The sequence below is a fragment of the Cryptomeria japonica genome, chromosome 11, assembly GCF_030272615.1.
Source record: "Cryptomeria japonica chromosome 11, Sugi_1.0, whole genome shotgun sequence".
Classification (NCBI taxonomy): Eukaryota; Viridiplantae; Streptophyta; class Pinopsida; order Cupressales; family Cupressaceae; genus Cryptomeria; species Cryptomeria japonica.
This window is the reverse complement of record NC_081415.1, coordinates 671127994-671148392: the sequence shown is the minus strand read 5'-3', so window position 1 is coordinate 671148392 and position 20399 is coordinate 671127994. Positions and strand designations below refer to the sequence as shown.

Sequence of the window (20399 nt, the reverse complement as noted above, 5' to 3'; positions counted from 1 at the left end):
GTTTGATGAATTTTCTGAGTGGTGAAATTTGATCATTTTCATGGAGTTCGGTCATTTGGTGTAAGTGGGCACTAATTAGGACTTCTTTGAAGTACACTTTAGCTGTTGTTTGGGGTGTTGAGAGTGGACTTCTCATTCTGAAGTGTTAAATCATAAGCATGTGAGAGTGTTTATCCTTGTGCTTCATGGTTTTCCGACTTGTTTGAACAAAGTAAACAGCAAATACAAAGCTATATCAGACTTACACCAGTACTTCTCATCATCAAATACACTTTGGGTCAATTAATAAGCTGATTAAATTCAGTGATCATCCATGTTTTTTCTGAGGTGTTGCAATAAATTGTTGTTATCAACACTTCATGTCAGCAGCTAATCCTCCTATCTAGTGTTTATACTTTATAATGCAAATGAACTAACCTTGTTATGCTTCAGATGGTCATACCGGTGAAGAGCTGATATTTATATGCATTTTATATTGTTAACACTTAATAGTAATACTGCCATGGTTTTGATCTTGCTTATTGTTGATGTACTTACTCCACTAAACAAGTGGTAATATTGTAATTATCACTCACCACTGAATAAGTGGAAGAGATGTTTTATTTCCCACTGAATAAGAGGAGGTTATATATTCATTCACCATTGAATAAGTGCAAGAAGCTTGTTTTTCATTTTTAGTGTTGTTTATGCACATTACTGAATAAGAGAAAATGGCCAACTTGCCACCTGGAGCATTTCCTTTCAGTACAGCATTCCAATTGTTAAATACAAAACAATGTATGCTCTCACCTTGCCCATTTCGAGATCTGGGTGACCAGAAAGTGGAAAGGTTATTGCATTGTATCTCATTTTCAGTTTAAGTAAATTTCAAAAAAAATTAACTTTTGGAATTCACTTGCCATAAATAGTTGTGTGCACCCACTGGACCAAGAAAGCAATTCTATTTATAAGGCCACTATTAGTACCAAATCCAAGTTGGAAATCTACATCAAAATCCAGAAACTTAAAATTTTAAACATAAAATCTTCCTTTGTTTTGCAGAATGTAATCTAAAAAAAATCATAAAATTAATTTGAGAGCAAGAACAAGGTTGAAATATTCAAAACAAAATTTGATGCAAAGCTTTATTGTCATTAAATATAAATTTTCCAAACATTGAATGCTAAACTTCTTATCTGACAAGGTATGGAATGCTAATTTCAGACTAGAGAACTTCCAAGGTCATTGAACTAAGCCAAAGCATAAGCTTCACAAACTCTTTGTGTAACATTTCAAAACATCCCTTTTTCCATTATTCAAAGGTCAACTTGTTTCCATTTTCAATGTTGAAAATTAGTGGCATGCAGATCCCTCCCAATCGTGTGCAACTTCCTATGACACCTCAAAATGTTTTGTAACTCTGTCTGTGTTCACTGACAATCCTTATTACATCTGAAACGCTTTGTAACAACCTACTTAAAACAACATGTGTAGCTCCACTATGACATCTCTAAAAAGCTTCACATATTTGGATACTGTTGTGATGTTTTCACACATCGCCCCATTGCAAATGGGGAACCCCCACTTTTCGCTTTATAGGATAGTTGTTTTGCTTAGTTTTTTTTACCTTGGTAATAGTTTCTTAGCTTTTGGCCTTTGCTCGTGAGAAGAGGGTATGTTTTGTCAGTCCAGGAAAGTGAGTGATGTTGATAAATCTTGTCAAAAGTGTGGTCAAAATCTTGTCAATGTTGCAAAATCTTGTTCATATTGCAAAGTTGTCAAAAGTTGTTGCAAAAGTTGTCAACATGGTGGGAAATTGTCAATATCGTCAAGATTGCAAAGTTGTCGTAGGTGCAAGGCTAAGTTATACATTTTGAGTGGAAAATTTACTTGCGATTCCGTCAAGAATTGCAAGTATTTCATGTGAGTCTTTCTTTACAATGCTGAAAAACAATGAGATTGTCAAAATGCAAAGTGTGTCAAGTTTTGAAAAATGTTGCATTTCATGGTAAAGTATTGTATGGGGTCGAATTTCCACTAGAAAGTGTTGCATACCCCTTCAAATCCACCATTAAAAGTTGGTCTTTAAAATCTTGCATTAAGGTAAAAAGTGTGAATGTTGCTATCAACTCCACCATTATTTGCAACAAAAATGTCAAATTGATCAAAACTCCACAATCAAAAAATATTGAAACCTCTCAAAGTCCACCATGGTGTGGTTAAGTGTAACGTCCCCACTTTGGAATAGAATTTAAATAATAAATTAAAAAAATAATAATAATATTAAAAAAGAAATGAATAAAAATATAATTTAAATTAAAATATAAAATAATATAATTAAATATAATTAAAATTTAATTAGGTTAATGAATGGTCAAAAGACATGGAAGGAAAAGTTGTGACTCCCTCAAACATGGGATATAAAAGGGAGAAGAGAACCTCATTTTGAGTAGGGGATAATTTGGGAATCAGAAGTGCAAATCTGATTTAAATAAGAAGTGCAGATCTGATTGTGAAAGGTTGTGTCACTTTCAAAGGGCAAAAGTAATGAAGAGTTGCACTCTTTCAAAGGGGGCTAATGGTGAAAGGGTGTGTCTCTTGCCAAAGGGCATCCATAATGAAGAGGTGTGACTTCTCCCTCACACTGAGAGATATAAAGGAAAGGAATCAAAAGCATCCAGTGAGAGGATCATCGATCAGATCAGATCAGAAATATTATTAAGTTACAGGAATTGGCAGCCTCCTAGTAGGGGACATTACAGTGGTATCAGAGCAATGATCCTGCCATCCTGTAGGGTAAAGAATCTAAAGATGAATCAATGAATCATTCTAGTTAAGGAAAAAGAATCTAACAATATGTGTATTCACATGTATGCTCCATGTTTGCAGATATCCATGTGTATGCTAAATGTTTTCAAGTGTATGCTCCGTGTTTGATTCATATCTGATGTGTTTGTTTGCTCCATGAGTGTTTATGATTACTATAGACATATTTATTTAGGAACATTGTATTTGAGGTCATAGATGTGTGTCATGCTTCTAATCATAAGTTCTTAACATTAAGTGATATCTATGATATTGTGCAAACCATTTAAGAAGTGATGCGAGACAAGGATGAGAGAAAACTTGTCTTAAAATTACATAATTATGAAATGTATATGTAATTCATATTTTCATTTGTATGAAGAATACCCTATGATGCATATGTTGAGCAAACTGCCATGGTAGTAATATAAGAAATTACAAGAAGGGAGAACGGTGATGGTCCTCCTCTAGGTAACCCACCCCATGTTAGCTGACCGATGGTCCCATGAGGCCAAGGGGGTGTAGACAAAGTCCACCACTCTTGGACTTAGAGGGGAAGGACGTTTAGGACACCCTATTGTATCTTTCTAAACTCCATCATGGTTGATTATTGAGGGAATTTCAATCACAAGAGAAGGATAAGGATGGAAGTGATGAAGGAGAACGGTGATAGGATACCTCACTAGGTAGACCACCTCATGGTAGTTTGACCGGTGGTCCCATGAGGCCAAGAGGGCTCTGGCTTTCACTCTGCTCTTGGGCCTAGAATAGAGAATCTCTTGGACACCTTATTGTTCCTCCTTACTCCCACTCTCTTATGGTTGAGTTCCGATAAGGAATTAGATATAACTATGGTTAAGTTAATGTTCTTGATCCTAGGTGTAGAGAATTTAAGTTTAATATCCTATTTAGAAGATTTATATTATGGTTTAAATACATTTCAATGGTTTCCTAACCTATTGTAGGATCTCAATCAAGTACACATCTTGTTCCATTTGTAGTTTTACATAAAATGGTGAGTTAGGGCAAGAACTAGGGTTTTTACAAAAAAAAGTAGCAGCATGTTTATTCTATGAGTGTTTCGAAAGCCATTTCATATTGGGAATCATTTTGAACATTCCATGATCATTGCTTGAGGACAAGCAATCATGAGTGGGGCGGACTGTAATGTGCCCACTTTGGAATAGAATTTAATAATAATATGAAAATAGAAGAGAATAAAAAATAAAATTTAAATTAAAATATAAAATAATATAATTGAATATAAATAAAATTTAATTAAGTTAATGAATGGTCAAAAGACATGGAAGGAAAAGTGTGACTCCCTCAAACATGGGATATAAAAGTGAGAAGAGAACCTCATTTTGATAAGGGGATAATTTGGGAATCAGAAGTGCAAATCTGATTTAAATAAGAAGTGCAGATCTGATTGTGAAAGGTTGTGTCCCTTTCAAAGGGCAAAGGTAATGAAGAGTTGCACCCTTTTAAAGGGAGCTAATGGTGAAAGGGTGTGTCTCTTGCCAAAGGGCATCCGTAATGAAGAGGTGTGACCTCTCCCTCACATTGAGAGATATAAAGGAAAGGAGTCAAAAGCATCTAGTGAGAGGATCATCGATCAGATCAGATCAGAACTATTATTAAGTTACAGGAATTGGCAGCCTCCTCGTAGGGGACATTACATTAAGTTGTTATTGAGCACGATAAGTCTGCCACAAAGAATGTAAATCTTAATGAAACTCCGCCATTTTGGATTGTGAAAATGCAAAAGTTACCATAAAGTCCGCCAATCTCGGAGACAAGATTGCCAAACTTGATCAAAGTCCGCCAGTTTTGAGGGGGGAAATGTTGAAATGTCATAAACTCCGCCACTATTGGCGAGAAAAAATGGGGAAATTCATAAAAGTCCACCAATGAAGGGTAGAAAAATGCAAAACTTCCTTAAACTCTGCCATGTTGGTGGGTTATAATGCAAAACCTTCACAAAGTCCAACATTAAGTGTTGACAAAATTGTAAAACTTGAACAAACTCTGCCACGGTTCTTGGTACAAAAAATGTCAAATCTCTCCCAAGTCTGCCACAAAAAAATGTCAAAATGATTTGAAGTCCACCACCTTTGATTGGAAAATTGTGAAACAAGCTTAAAGTCCGCCATTCCAAGAGGTAGCCGACTTGTCAAATGAAGCAATTTTAGAAAAGAGGTTATAAGGTCGGCTATGGGTGAAGGGTTATGACCACAAGCTTCAGGCGCTCATAAAGGGGTGAGTTGCAAGTCTTTTTTTACCATTCTCAACATCATTTCACTGGCATGGCTACGCAAATAAGGAGCAGAGATATAGTTTGACTTGCAGATCTGAGACAAGGTTATTTGCAGGTCTAGGGATGGAATTTCATCAACCTATAAGGCAAATTTCTGATCGAACATAGAGCAAACTTACCAAGGTCTAATTCAATGCAAGTTAAGGACTGACTTGATCAAAATCAGAAGATAATCAAAGGAAATCAAACCTCGAAGGGTGGAATCAGACTTGAGGAGTTACCATGTTCAGATTAGGAAAGGTTTTGGAAGCTTGATAATTGTAATGTTAAGTGTTGAGTCGAATTCTATTTCATTTCTCTTGATTCCTAAATATGTTATTTTCAGGTTTGACATGTGAAGAGGGAATATGGGGCAGGAAGGTGGACTTATCAACATGAAGAACAAAATCTACAAGTTCAAGGAAAGTGTTAAGATGATGACTATCTCAATCAACATCATGAAGGGGCTCAGCACATTCAAAGCTTTCATTACATCTCGAAGTAAAGGAGGTATCAAGATTCAAGGCTAAGAGGAAATCAACATATACCCCCTTGCACCTTAATGACTTTCAACATCAAGACATTCGAGGAGATTTCACAACTTGAGTTGGAGAAACCAAATGAAGAACTCAACCAAGAACACTTGAAAGGCGTGAAGGGGAGGCCAAGACAATATTGCAACATAAGGAGGGATACCATTGCAACAATCTTGAATTTCCTTCGCAAGTCCAAGACCCCAAATTCAACATGAGGGAGGAGCTTACAAGATCAAAATATTCAAATGAAGATCAAAGGACTCTACAACAAGACCAAAGTCAAAGTCTACATTCCAAAGCAACAACATGTTCCACATTTCAAGAAGACTTCAAGATGATCAGGATATTTTAAAGGAAGGAGACACTAAAACATGAAGTCAAGAACTACATCAATGCAAGAACAAGTTCAGGACATCACAAGGACGAAGATTCCCAAGTTAGAGGATTGAAGGGCAAATATGATCAAGTAGATAGTTTCAAAAGAGTTAAGCAAAGTTAGAAAGTCAACTTGATCATCTAGATGATACAATTTGGGAATATGCCTCATCTTCATCACATTGGGCAATTGTATAGTGTTTAGTATCAAGAGATATGCCTTAATCACAAACACTTTGTGAGGACCCACATGGTGTAAGCTGAGGTGGTGCCTAGTCATCATCTAACCCATCTGATTGTGCCACATCAACATGTCCAAATACATTGAACCTAATTCATCTTATGAAGGAGCTAGTGACACATGGCACTTCGTCAAATATTATTCATTGCACCTAACCTCAAATCCTATTGGTGCACGCATAGGGATGCACATGTGTCCAATTCAATGTAATTTTATCATTGGTGGAATGGAGTTAGTTGTAACTAACCCTAATTAGGGTTTTGTCATGTAATCTCAAACATTGATCTTGAATCAATCTAAGCCTTTAAATTGTAAAGAGTCCTCTATATAAGGCTCAGTCATCTCATTTGTAAAGGCTAATAGTTAATAGTCAATAATTAGTGGTTAGATAGCAATTAGCAGTACAGTAGAGTAGGAGGAGGAAGCTAGAAATTGTTGCCAAGTTATGTTGAAATCAATTCAATACTTTCATTGAAGTTATGGTGGATGTATGTGTTGTGTTTCTACATTTTGCATGGTTCCTTGTTACTTCTCAAGACTAATTAGAGTTCATTGATCATGGTGGATGCTTATAAAGATATTGTGATGAATTCCTTGGTTCATACTTTTTGTGGTTTGTTGATTGTAAGCTACTGTGTAAAGTTAGCCTAAACCTTGTTATTGTGCTAAGTTCAATGTGGATACTTGTTCAAGTTGCGCTAGCATTGGGTATTTGGGTGATGTATTCGTAGTGTGAAAATTTTCCATTTCCTTAGAAGAGTGCATCAAGTTTGTGTAGTTGTTGTCAGCATGGTGAAGCAAGCTTGGTTTGAGGGAATTTGTCTAAGTATCATCCATTGTTGTCATTGTTCTTAAAATTACTATAGGATCTCTAAACCCTTTATCTCTTTTGCCTTTATTTTCCAAGCAAGTTAGTAAGATTCCACATTCCATTTGTGTTCCAAACGTAAGTCCCCTTGTGATTCCAGCTATATATCACATCAAATATGACTGAGTCTATCCAGAACTTAGAGTCAATTGTTCGCATTGTAAACCTTGGAGTCATCTCATTTGATCATATTACTTAGCATATGAGATTTCTTTGTAAAAAAGAGGATAGATTACTTAGTATTTTATTTTGTGTTCAAAGTGTCCTAAAAAACGCATCAAATGATACATTTTCTAATATTAACAATACTTCAGTTTCACAATAAATACAACCTGGCACCATATCAATCTCAGGAATTACCACACATAGGTAAGGTCATTTGCTAAACTACTAAGGTACTTGGCTCCTTTTTAACTCCTTTCTTGAACATTGACTTGTGACAATACTTCAGTTTCACAATAAATACAACCTGGCACCATATCAATCTCAGGAATTACCACACATAGGTAAGGTCATTTGCTAAACTACTAAGTTACTTGGCTCCTTTTTAACTCCTTTCTTGAACATTGACTTGTGATCTGACATATAGAAATTCAGACTCACTTCAATTTAATGAATAAATAGCATACTTCATTACCCTAATCTTAGACTGAACTTGAGTTCAAACGAAAATCAAACATGGAGGGTAGAATCTTGATAAAGAAATAACTACATTCACCATACTTATGAGATTTTGATCTATGTGATTGCACATAAGCGTAAGTTTTAAACTTCACATAATAACAGTTTTTGGACATGGAACAACGCATACTAATATGTACCAGCTAGGCAACCATACCAGGAGAGGATTGTCTGACTCTAAGAAACACGTGCAAGAAAACAAATATAGTTTATACCTCAAAAACTGAACACAAAAGATACAAAGTATGAAGCAGAAGTGGATAGGAATATATATCATACAAAGTAAAATAAGGAAAACAAAAAACACCATTTAAAATGAGGAATAGTATAAGTGATTGAAGAACTAACATCTGAATCAGTTAAACCTACCGATGGTAGGAACTGTTGATAGAATTTCCCCAATGTGTAGCTTGTACAATATTGTTGTCTTACCAGCTGCATCTAATCCAAGCATCACAACCTACAATAACAAACATTAAATGAAGTTAAGGACAACGAGAAATGCAGCAAGGTGAGAAGATTAGGTAGCAAGACAATAAAGCAAAGAATACAGTTCAAAAAACAAAAGAACCCAAGGCATGATTAGATAAACGCAGATGAAGTACATCAAAGATTAGAACAGAAGATCCAAAGGATTATGAAAAGAAGACACCGGTAATCAAAAGAGTAGAAAAGAACTATGTTTTGCAGTGTTCTCAACAAGGCATGAAGCAAGGGGAAAGTAATTATTATTAACACTACAAAATAAAATAATTCAAAGTGATGAATATGTAAATATGCATTAAGCTAACAGGGGTGTACAGATACAAGGGTACACCAGGAGCTGCTTTCCTAAAACATGGACATACAGTTACAAGGGTCCAGAAAGCTGAGAGGTTATGCAAGGTTCACATCCACAAATTTTGAGTACACTATAATGCATAGACTAAAACATCAAACTTCTAATCTTGAACTTGAAACAAAACATCATCATAAAAATTCATACAACTGAAATCAATTATATCATTTTTCACTTTTTTCATTCTAAGTTTTAGTATTTTGGGGGCATGCACACGAAATTTTTGATATAATTCATTGGATGCACCAAGGTGTATTAAGTTGTATTAAGTGTGCCTTCGTTGTGGAATTGGGTGCATTTCACATCCACACCCAGATATGTCTCCAAGGTGACCAGATTTTAGTCAAGCATGCATGCCCTAACAACCTCAATATTATTTATTCATGAAGTATACTTCACTTATATAAGACTGATATAAGAAACTTTGATTGGTTAACAATTACCCCAAACCCATATGCATCAAAGATTCAACCTTCAAATGAGGTGGTCTAGCCTCGGTACCTACACTGAATTTAAATAGAACTATGCAATAAAAACACGATAAATGCAACCTTATATTTCTCAAACCATGCAAACAATAGACACATGATTTCTTTTTACACATTCACAAACAAATGAAAATAAATCAATTTGCCCCAATTAAACGGTTTTAATACCTTATAGATAGTTGATGAAGGCTCTACCTATGCATATGTAGCATAAAGGTTGCATAGTACGATACGAACCATACAGCCTCAAGCTGCAGGTCCAGGGCCAAAACAAATATTTTTCCAACAATGACATAGACCAGCAAATGAACAATTGCTCCTAGGATTTTGACAACTTCCAAGCATATCATCTATTTCATCGTTAAAAGCACTGAAAACTAATCTCTCCATTGAAACTCAAAAACCAACAAAACGATAATTAATCCTAGCTAATATAATTGTCTTGGATTTGATAACAAGCTCATAATAGCTCCACTATTCACCAAATATGCCAAAAAACTTAGATCTACATGTTCCCAAAACCCAAAAACAGACTAACCCTAGGACATCGGGCTTTGATACCATGTAAGAATTTGTCATAAACACAACAAATCTACCTCGGACCTGATGTCTATGAGCTAATCACAAATCTAGATAGAAAAATTAAAATATTCAATAAATGGAGCTAATTACAAAGAGTGAAGTACAAAGATACATGCCTCTTGGATGTATGAGTCATCATGACACATCCAAAAGGTCATCTATTAACCATCAATCACTTCCAATCAAGAGGTGAGTCAACTAAGACAAAAGTGGCCCTTGATTAGACAGTGGTAACTAATTTCCATCAATCAAGTATGATGAAGTAGTTAAGAAACTTGATTACCTCAAATCAAAGTGTACGCATATCCTTATTAGATACCTAAGTGAAAATAAATAAATGGTCCTATTAATCTAAGCAAACTTAATTACACCAACAAAAATAAGTGGGACCACTTAGAATAGAGTATGTCCAATATGTTAATCAAATGTATTGAGAGGATTGCCCCATTGAAGAGGATTGTTTGGAGATTGCACCCACTCAAAATGGTTTCCATTAATAAAAGCAATAGTTATTTGATAATGCTAGTTGGTGCTTAACACTTCCATCATGTAATTGTAAAATTTAGGCAATCAGATGTTAATCTAACTAATTAAATTATAATCAGACTGAGAATAAGAAGAAATAACAATAAAGCACACGACACAAGACACAAATGCCCTGGGAAAACCTCCCTCTTGGAGGGAAAAACCCAGCATCAAAGATTCAGATCAGATCCTTTATTTATAAGCAGATTACATGAACAGTATATAACAGATTACTTATCTGATTGTAGTGCCAATCTAGGGCAGATTCAAACCAAGTATATGCAGCTGTATTATATCTTTAGAGAGAGCAGAATATCGACATCAATTGGAGAAGGAGATCGCTGAAGTATAGGACACCACTTTGCCCAGCAAGCTGCCCAATGGATTTGCTCAATGATCCGATAGACTTGCAGCAGTATGAAAACTTAGATCGCTTTCTATCCTTCCAAGTTTGCTGACTAAATTCGCATAAGGCTAACGGCTTATGGTATGTTTTCTTGATGGAGATAATATTATGTTTGAAGTGTGAAATGAATCTTGTTTATATACAAGATTCATGTTCAAGTTTTCCCCAAGTCGGCTTTAACAAAATTGCTGCCATTTTACATATTTTAAGTTTGCCCTTTTTGGCACCCAATTTGGGGCCTACATAAATTGCAAGTTATACCACGTTTCATTTTGGGCCCAGCCCTATTAGACATGTAATCACTTAACCTTATTACAATATGATTAATATTTTAATTGCCACTAGGCATCATTAAAATATAGTCCGAACTTAGCTATCCATTTTCAACAGTAATGTCCCAACTCTGATAATAGAATTTAATAATAAAATTAAAATACAAAAGAATAAAAAATAAATTTAAATTAAAATGTAAAAGAATATAACTAAATATAATTAAAGTTTAATCAAGTTAATGAATGGACCAAAAGGCATGAAATGATAAGTTGTGATTCTCCCAAATATGAGGTATAAAAGGGAGAAGAGAACTCATTCGAAGGGGGGAGAATTTGGAAATGAAAGTGCAGATCTGATTTAAATAAGTGCAGATCTGATTGTGAAAGGTTGTGTCGCTTTCAAAGGACAGAAATAATGAAGAGTTGCACTCTTTCAAAGGGTGCTAATGGTGAAAGGGTGTGTCTCTTGCCAAAGAGCATACACGATGAAGAGGTGTGACCTCTCCCTCACATTGAAAGATATAAAGGAAAGGAATCAAAAGCATCTAGGGAGATCACCATCAATCAGATCAGATCAGAACTGTTATTAAGTTACAGGCACAAAAAGACCTGAAGAAATAAGAATTGAAGGATTCAGATTGGATTTTATAAGATACTAAATATTCAGGAGTTCGTCTGATTACCACAGTTTGCTAATTTATTATATGTAGAAAGAATTTCTTCATATGTTCTGAATATACCCAATCATGGTAAGAGAAGGAAGAAGAACATCGAAGAAAGCAGATTGAACTCACAGCAAGGAACTCTCTGTCATATCCATGTTTAAGACATTAAGAAATTCTGGTACATGATCCTGTGCACCATATTTCTACAGTATTCTTTGCATACTAATGTCTGATAACAGTCCACTGTTATGCAAATTTACACAGCATACTTTAGAATCTTTTATGGTTATATATTCTGGAAAAAGTGATGATATATATATATATATATATATATATTCTGGTTTGTTTATTATCAGACATGGTAGAAGAAGAATGATTGCAATAGGGGGAACAGCGTTAAGGGTCACCTCTAAGCATGCCACCTCATATGTATGGCAGAGTCCACATGAGGCCAAAGGGGGGCGAAGGTGCTCTGCCTTTGGGCTTAGGAGGGTTAGACTTAGGACACCCTATTGAGGCAATCTCCATCCTCTCTAATACTCTACCATGATGATGATGATGATGATGATGATTCATATGAGTAGGAGAAGGTGACTCGATTGAGGGAGAATGGCATTAAGGACACCATACCAAGTATAACTTGATTGAGGGAGAACGGCGATTAAGATACCTTATCAATTATGGTTAAGGGAGAACGGTTGTTGAGGACACCCTATTGAGTCATCCCTCCTAACTGACTTTGTTTGGGATAGTTCTACTTATGATCCATGTTTCTTTACATTTATATTTATCTAGCTTTCCTTTACCTTATGAATCATAGTTAGCTCTCTTTGATTTATGAATCATAGTTAGTCTTCTTGTTTTACATAGTTAGCCTTCCTTCATTTTATCATGATCAGTTCATTCTTTACTTAGTATGTTTGTAATTAATCTCTTATATGTTATAATTGCTAGACTATTTCCTAACTTGTTGCATGGTTTTACTATTAAGAGTTAAAGGTACTCCCTCTCGTAACCCTCCTTTAATTACTAAGAATTATAATCTAGGGTAAACTAGGGCAATTTATAAAAGGGACATTACACATCACAAGGGGATAATTTAATCGATGACTTTGCCTTCGTTTTGAATAGCAGTCCTTGCTCTCATTTTCCAATTTCATCTCAAGTAACATTGAGGAAAATATGCTTTAGAGTAACAATCTTGAATTGATAAAAATTGGTGCTAGAATACAATATCTCGTACCCAGATTTTTTTTGATACATAAGGCAAAATTTTATTAATCAAAAAGGATTTGCACTGTTTACAGATATTATCCCATCCTCCCTTCAGCATACCTATCTCCCTTTCTGTAACACTTCGTGCTATTGGGATGTGGAGCCAATGTCCACAACCTTCTTAATTTAGACCATGCAGAGTCATCAAAAGACCCATACCCATCCGGATCTGCCCAATGCCAGCTTGTAACAATTTCACAATGAAAGAAGCCAACATACTATCCATCTAAAAGAGATCAGAATCAAAAAATAAACCTACTCAGACCCCCAAACACACAAAAATATTCATGGTGGTGGGCCTTCTTGGTCCAACAACCTGTCCAGACAGCTTTCCAATCCTCCTATTTGGTTTGAAAATCATTTGCAACTGAAAATGGCATGCTGTACAGTAATGTTAAAACCTTCGAGATACCTGACAAGACCATTCTTGAAGATACCTCCACACCAAAATTTCAAATTACTGGAACGCGAGTGGCATTGAGTTTTAAATACTCCTTAAGGTTAATTGTCTTCTTTCAGGACAGCATGCAATCTTCAACCCCATCTGCAGAAAGATTGGCTAAAACATCAGCCTCTTTGTTCGCTTTCTTGTAGACATGGTTTGCAAAAAAGATATCAAAGGATCCAGCAACATGTAAAGCCTCTTCCAACAAAGCATTGAGTTTCCAATTAGGAATGGTATTCCCACTCATAACAGCATTAATTACAATTGTGGAGTCTCCCTCTGCAATCACCTTCCTTGAACCAAGTTCTTTGCATTTCCTTAAACCCAATATTAGAGCCCTCATTTCATCTTCATTGTTTGCTCCACTAGAAAGGGGCTTGGATAGAGTACACAAAATCTTTCCATTCCAATCTCTGATTATACATCCTGCCCCCGAAACCCCTGGATTGCCCCTTATGGCGCCATCAAAGTTCATTTTTAAACATCCAGCTTGGGGCAGCTCCAACTTGACTTCCTCCTTCAACTTTTGAGTCTCTTTCCTGAAAAGTCCTATAACAATTGGATTTCTCAATCAATGCCACTGATTTTTTATCTCGGCATCCCACACTGTGAATGAGGAACTCCTAGGATTGTGCTCCCTAATATTCTTGGTTGCCACTTCCACTAATATCACCTCAACCTTGTTTAGAAAAGAAGACAAGCCTAATTCCTTGTCCAAGAAGATCCTTCTATTCCTCTCCTTCCAAATCTACCAAATTAGGATGGATGGACTCATGACCCAGAAGTTAGAATAGGCCGTTGTCCTTTTCAACAATGGCCAACTTTTGAATAAGCTGAGAATGTCATTTGATAATGCACTCAACCATCCTAGTTGTGCGCACAAACATTACCAACAAACCCGTGAGAAGGGGCTAAGCCCAGTACAAGATGGTCCATAGTCTCTGTCATGTCCCCTCCTTGATCGTTATTTATATATATGATATATCATTAATTATTAATTAATATAATAATTATCCACGAATGATTATTTGGAATTTATTTATTTATTAAATATTATTATCTAATTAATATTTATTAATAATAATATTCTTGAAATATTCAAATAAAAATAAATTAAGAAGAGGCAGTAATTAATGGAAGACAACCATCCATGTATACATTAACAATGTAAGTCCTCATAACTAAACAGCATTCAGCAAGGATTAGTTTGCAATGAGTAATACATTGTTTGGCTATACTCTTAATACTCAATATTAAGATGAAGACTCCCAAGGCGGCGATCTGTTTAGATAAAAGAGGAGGATAAAATAATGCGATTTAGTGAGTAGTGACTATAAGTGAGAATAAAGCACCATTTGTTCCGGAGTAAATATGACCATCATACATCAACCATCATAGACAACAATTAAAAAGGGATTATCGCAAATCACCAAGTATCATGAATAAATAACGTAAGTTTTGATCACTATGAAAGAATCGTGGGCAAGACTTGAAACTAAAACAAAGATCGATGGGTAATAAGAGTTATACAGGACGATTAAGTAAAGACTACCGTATACCAAGCAACTCATTACTAACATCCATCCCAAAGTGTTAATAATACTGGTAGTAAGCATGGGAGTCAGCGACCCACACAAGTAATTAATCACTAATAATCCATTTATAATTATCATATTGAAGAGATGTGATCTATCATGGAGAGACATGAAAGAATTGACTTAAGATATCCAAGAAGTGCAACCGTTGGATCACAAGATATATATAAAACCAGATCGAATCACATTCTAAAGGGAGAAATAGGAAGAAAAAGGAATGCCACAACAAGAAAGGAGAAACACAAGAGGGAGTTCGATGGCCTTGGGAAGGCATTCACACAGGCATGAGAGGTAACTCCCTACCCGTAAGCGAGACAACAGGTATGAACCACTACACTGTAGGTTCACAGTATAAAAATGATAATTTTAGTTAAATTCATAGTATTACTATGTGTTCACAGCATGATAATGATAACTTTAAACACTGTATGTTCACAGCACTAAAAATAATGACTCTAATCAGATTTACAGAATCACAGCAAATTAATATAAATAAAACATGGTAAGTGTAGCGTCGTAAATTGTACGCACTTGCTAGGGTGGTACAATTTCACACCTAGTTTAGCACCCGCATTGGCGCATTTTGCATTTTGCATTGCATTTCCCCTTTAGCACTTAATTAATTAAATTAATTAGGTCTAAGGTTCTATTTTATCATCTCCCATATCATAAAGTTGGGCCCTTTTCATTAAAGTGTGCCCCTTTCATTTTATTCCTCTAATACATCATTTAATCAAAACCCTAATTAGGTCCTATTTCGAACTTGGGGGCTTGATTTCGGGGGTCAAAACATCTCAAAATCACCTGTAACTTCGGGATTCTCTCTAAAATCATCATATCCGACGGCCCTGAAAATTTGGTGAAAAGTTGTCGGGACCATGGCGCCCGGAGTGCACATGGTCCCGGACATTTTTCCCGAAATTTTAGGAGCGCGATCCAATCATAAAATAAAGCTTAACCCCAAGAAATTGGCGGGAGATTCAATCTCTAGGTCGGCCAAAAGACGAAATTACGACCTAGGGTTTCATATATAAGAGCTCTCTTTCTTCATTTGAAAGGATCCGAAAATTTTGGCTTTCAAGGACCTTCTATGCAGCGAAAGAGCAGATCTTTGAAGACTTCAACAACATTCAACATCCATCTATCAAGCATTTATCAATTTCATTCATCCATTTAGGGCTTGGAAGACATTGAAGAACAATAGGAGATTACCGACTGAAGATTGGCTTGTACTCCTCCCTTGAGGGTTGGGTATGATTTCATGTTGTTTTCGTGTCTTTGCATAAGCTTCAATATATCCTTTATTCATGCTTTAGATCACTTTGCATCTTGATTTGGAGCATTTACATTATCATTTACAAGCAATTAGGGTTTACTTTCTAGGTTGCTCTAGTTTGCTTTCTTGCATTTTAGGATCTTGCACACACACAAGGTCTGCACACACACTACTTTTACAATACAACTTGGCTATTCGTGGAGGTGGAAATCACCAAAGCGGGGGTTTGACTAAGGCAAAACCCTATATAGCCGCCCACCATCCCTTTTCAGATATAAGTGCAGGTTTCGGAATTCGGAAGACGCCGCAAGTTGCAGATCCGGAAGAAGCAGACCGAGACAGAACTTCACACCAAATTCCAGCCCAGAAAGCTAGGACAGGGGCGTGGGGCGCCCTGGTCCTACCAAGACAGGGGCGCTGGGCGCCCTGGTCCTTCTGTCAGACAGCAACTTTCAGCAACTTTCTGACAGCTTTTCAGGTTGCAAAACAGCAGTTTCAGGAACAGAATCAGGACAGTGGCGCCCACGCCCCCGTCCTGAACATTTTCACTCATATTTTAACACCGGGTACGCATTTACATTCTTGCCTTGTCCTTGTGTTTACAGCTTTCCATTATTCAAGTTCAATTCTGCAATCTTGTTATTAGTTCATACTTGCACTTTGGGGTTAGGGATTGAACTTGCATCATTTTATCTATCATTTGCAACAAAGGAATAGAAATCCTAATAGGTAGCCCGTGGCTCTCTCTTCCACAAAAAGAAGTAGCCAATTGCGTGATACCTCTAGGCTCTTTCGTATTCCACAAATGTGTGATTGAAAGTGAGATTAGGGCATGTTTGCTTAGTTTCACTTTTTCCCCCACACATTTTGGTGAACCCGACGTGAATTCCAATCTTCTCTAATTCTGATTTATGTTTTCAAATTTGAGTGTTTATGCTATTTCAAAATCAAATTTGTATTTACAAGTTTTAACTTCTTGCAAGATTCAAAAAAATTTTAGAGGAAATTTTTGCTAATTTTTCAATTCAAAGTTGAACCTGTGGATAGCTTAATTGGGATCAATAATTTCAAATCTGATTTAGGAACTCATTTGAATCATAAATTTCATTTTCTAAATCCACATTCTAAGTGCTTGCATTGGTTAAAATTAAACATTCCCTTTTATTTTGCATGTGTTATCATTTGAAAAAGGAAAATTGTTGTCATGATGCATTCATTTCATAGATGTGATAATGGGTTAGCTTCCCTTGTTTCAATTTTTCCTTCTCCTAAAGAACCTCCCCCCATCTATAACAACATTTTAGTGCCTAAATGAGTTGCTACCGATCCCTTTGAGGCTCTCCCATGTTCTAAGGATGAAGACTTTAAGAGTGATCTTGACAATTCTCCTAAAATGTGCCCTTCCTATTTAGCTATCCTAGAGGAAGAGAATGATATCATAAACACCTTTCTTAATGTTACTTCACCTTCCCTACATGATGCCTCTCTAAGTGAAAAGGTATTGATGGACATTGACTTATTTTCTCCTAAAGTTGGTCCTTCCAATGGGGGCATGTTAGTGCAACAAGAGGTTATAAACACTTCTTTCAAAGATCTCCTTCCTAAGCATGAATCTTTGGAGAAATATGTCCATGTTCCTCCTAAAAAACACTCCCCTCATGAGGATCCTTTTGTGCAAGAAGATGGCATTATCCCTACATTTCCTAGTGATGGCATTTCCTTTTCCAACAAAATTCTCACTAGAGATGATGAATTAATGATAAATGCTTATCCTTCTCCTAAAGTTTGTCTTACCCATAAGCATCCCTTAGAGAAAGAAGATGAAATAATAAGCAATTTCCTTAACTCTCTCTCTCCTAAAGATCATATTGAACATATTTTGAGGAAAGAGGATGAGTTTAACACATCTATTGATGCTCTCCCTCCTAAGGATGAGGAATTAATAAACAATGTTATCTCCTCTCCCGAAATTGACAATACTTCAAACATTCCTTTCAACAACTTCACTATTTGGGATGAACCATTAGAAGAAGGTGTAGATTATTCTCTTCCCCATGAGAGAACCCTAGCCAAAGGGGATGAAATCAAGATTGAAAACTCCCTTGATAGTTTCTCACCTTCCTTGAATCTCAATCATTCTCCCTCTAAAAATAAAGCATCTCCCTCTCCTCAACTTGGTTCTACTCATAAGGAAACCCTAGTTCAAAGCAAGATGGTTAACATCTCTTTCAAAGATCTCCATCTCAAAAGTGAGACTTTAGAGAGTGATGTTGATCCTTCTCCTAGAGAGTTTATTCCCCATGTAGATCCTTTGATGATAGAGGATGATATGACCTTTCCTCTTCCTACTAGAACATCAATGCCTACGCCTTGTCTCTCTCCTAAAATTGATTTAATCCGTGATAAGATTTTAGTGCAAGAGAAGACTATCAACAATTCTTCCAACACTTCTGTTCATTCCTCTAAACCATCCTCAATCAATTTGATACATGTGAATGAAACACCTAACAAACCTCTCTTCACTATCCAAGGTGCTTGTCCTTCTCAAAATTCTCAACCGTTAAATAAGCCTATCTTAGTGGTTCAAGGTGGTTATGGTAATGATTCTTTTTGCACTCCTAAGAAACCTATTATTACTGTGCAAGGAGGTTATTCTTCTAAGAGCCCTTATAAGTATGCTAAGCAACTGACTAGAGAGAGTTATCATGCGGTTGCTCATACCTATAACACAAGAAACAATAGGCAACCTAATCCTCCTCCAGTTAGCCCAACTTCACTTCCTCCTTCTCAACCTATTCTTCCGCAAGCTCCTCGTATTTCACAAATGCTTAGTAAGGACTATGATCTCATAGAACAACTTAAAGCTACCCCTGCTAAGATATCCCTTTGGGATTTGATCCAAACTTCTTCCGCTCATCATGGAATGTTACAAGATGCCTTGAAAGATTTGAATGTTCCTCCACCTAATACATCTAGTAATATAGTGTCTTTGGTTAACTCTGTGATGAATCCTAAAGCTCAAATTGTGTTTACTCAAGATGAGTTGCCTACTAGTGAAATTCAACATCAATATGATCCCTTGATGATTGTGGTTATCATAAATGACACTGCTATAAGACGAACACTGGTAGATAATGGTTCTGGCCTTAATGTGTGTAGCATTAATCTATTGCATAAGATGAATGTGGATACATCCCTTATTGAGCCTGACTCTCGTCCCATTCGAGGCTTTGATAATGTGGCTAAGTCTTCATTAGGTATTATCACCTTACCCATCACAGTGGGACCTGTTACTTTGCCTACTCCTATCCATGTTATGTCGGGAAATCTAACATACAACTTGTTATTAGGGAGACCTTGGATTCACAGTATGCAAGCTGTCCCCTCTACATTGCATAGACAAGTTAAATTTATTTATAATAATAAGACATATACCTTGATAGGTGATACTAATTTTCAAGCTTGTTTGCAAACATCTACTTCCAAAGGGAGTTCTTCTAAGCCTTCCTCTTCTAGTGATGACTCGTTAAACAAGATACCTATGGATGAATGATCACCCTCTGATAATCAAAATTCTTTGGATGAGTCTGAAGTTCCTGAAGAAGATTCTCCTCAACTTGAATCTACACATGAAAAGGCTTTTGATCCTGAGAAGGTTCTCGCAAAAGACGATTGGGGATCTCTTGATTTTAATCCCACCTTTGTAGGTGAGTATAGGGTTCCTCCTAGAGAGCTTAAAGTTAAAAAGAAGGAAGAAACTAGAGATCAATCAGTCTTACCTGAACCTATGAGCAATAATTTTGTGGCCGCTTCTCAAACTTCTTCTCCTCACACCTCTAATTCTGGAGAATTTGATTCTTTGTCTTATGAAAAACCACCTTTTCTTTCTGAAATGGCTAATCGATATGGTCGTGGTTTTCACATTCTGGCTAAGAGTGGCTATAGTGGAAATGGTTGTGGCGCAAATGAACAAGGAATTAAAGTTCCTTTAGAACATAACACGCATGAATATTCATTTGGACTTGGATATAATCTTTCTAAGCCCACCAAAGCATCTAAAAGACCATCTCTCAATGTGAATGCTATATTTAGTAGTGACGATGATCTCACTTCAACTAAATCATCTTCTACTTCTATCAACTCTCATTCCCCTCATAAGGAAATCTTGGCGATGATCAAATCTCTTTATGAATCCCCTCAAGTTTCTAAATCCACTTATGAATCTTTATCTCCTATTCATCATAAAGTCCT

At 36.2% G+C, this 20399-nt stretch overlaps 1 protein-coding gene across 1 annotated transcript in view; it reads right to left on the bottom strand.

Annotated features, from left to right (window-relative positions):
* Window positions 1–20399, bottom strand: part of LOC131070702 (uncharacterized) — a 58510-nt gene that overhangs the window by 27183 nt on the left and 10928 nt on the right. The window contains exon 2 of the mRNA XM_058006307.2: window positions 8151–8241. Coding sequence (XP_057862290.1) covers window positions 8151–8241 — 91 coding nt within the window. The remainder of the gene's footprint in view (window positions 1–8150; window positions 8242–20399) is intronic.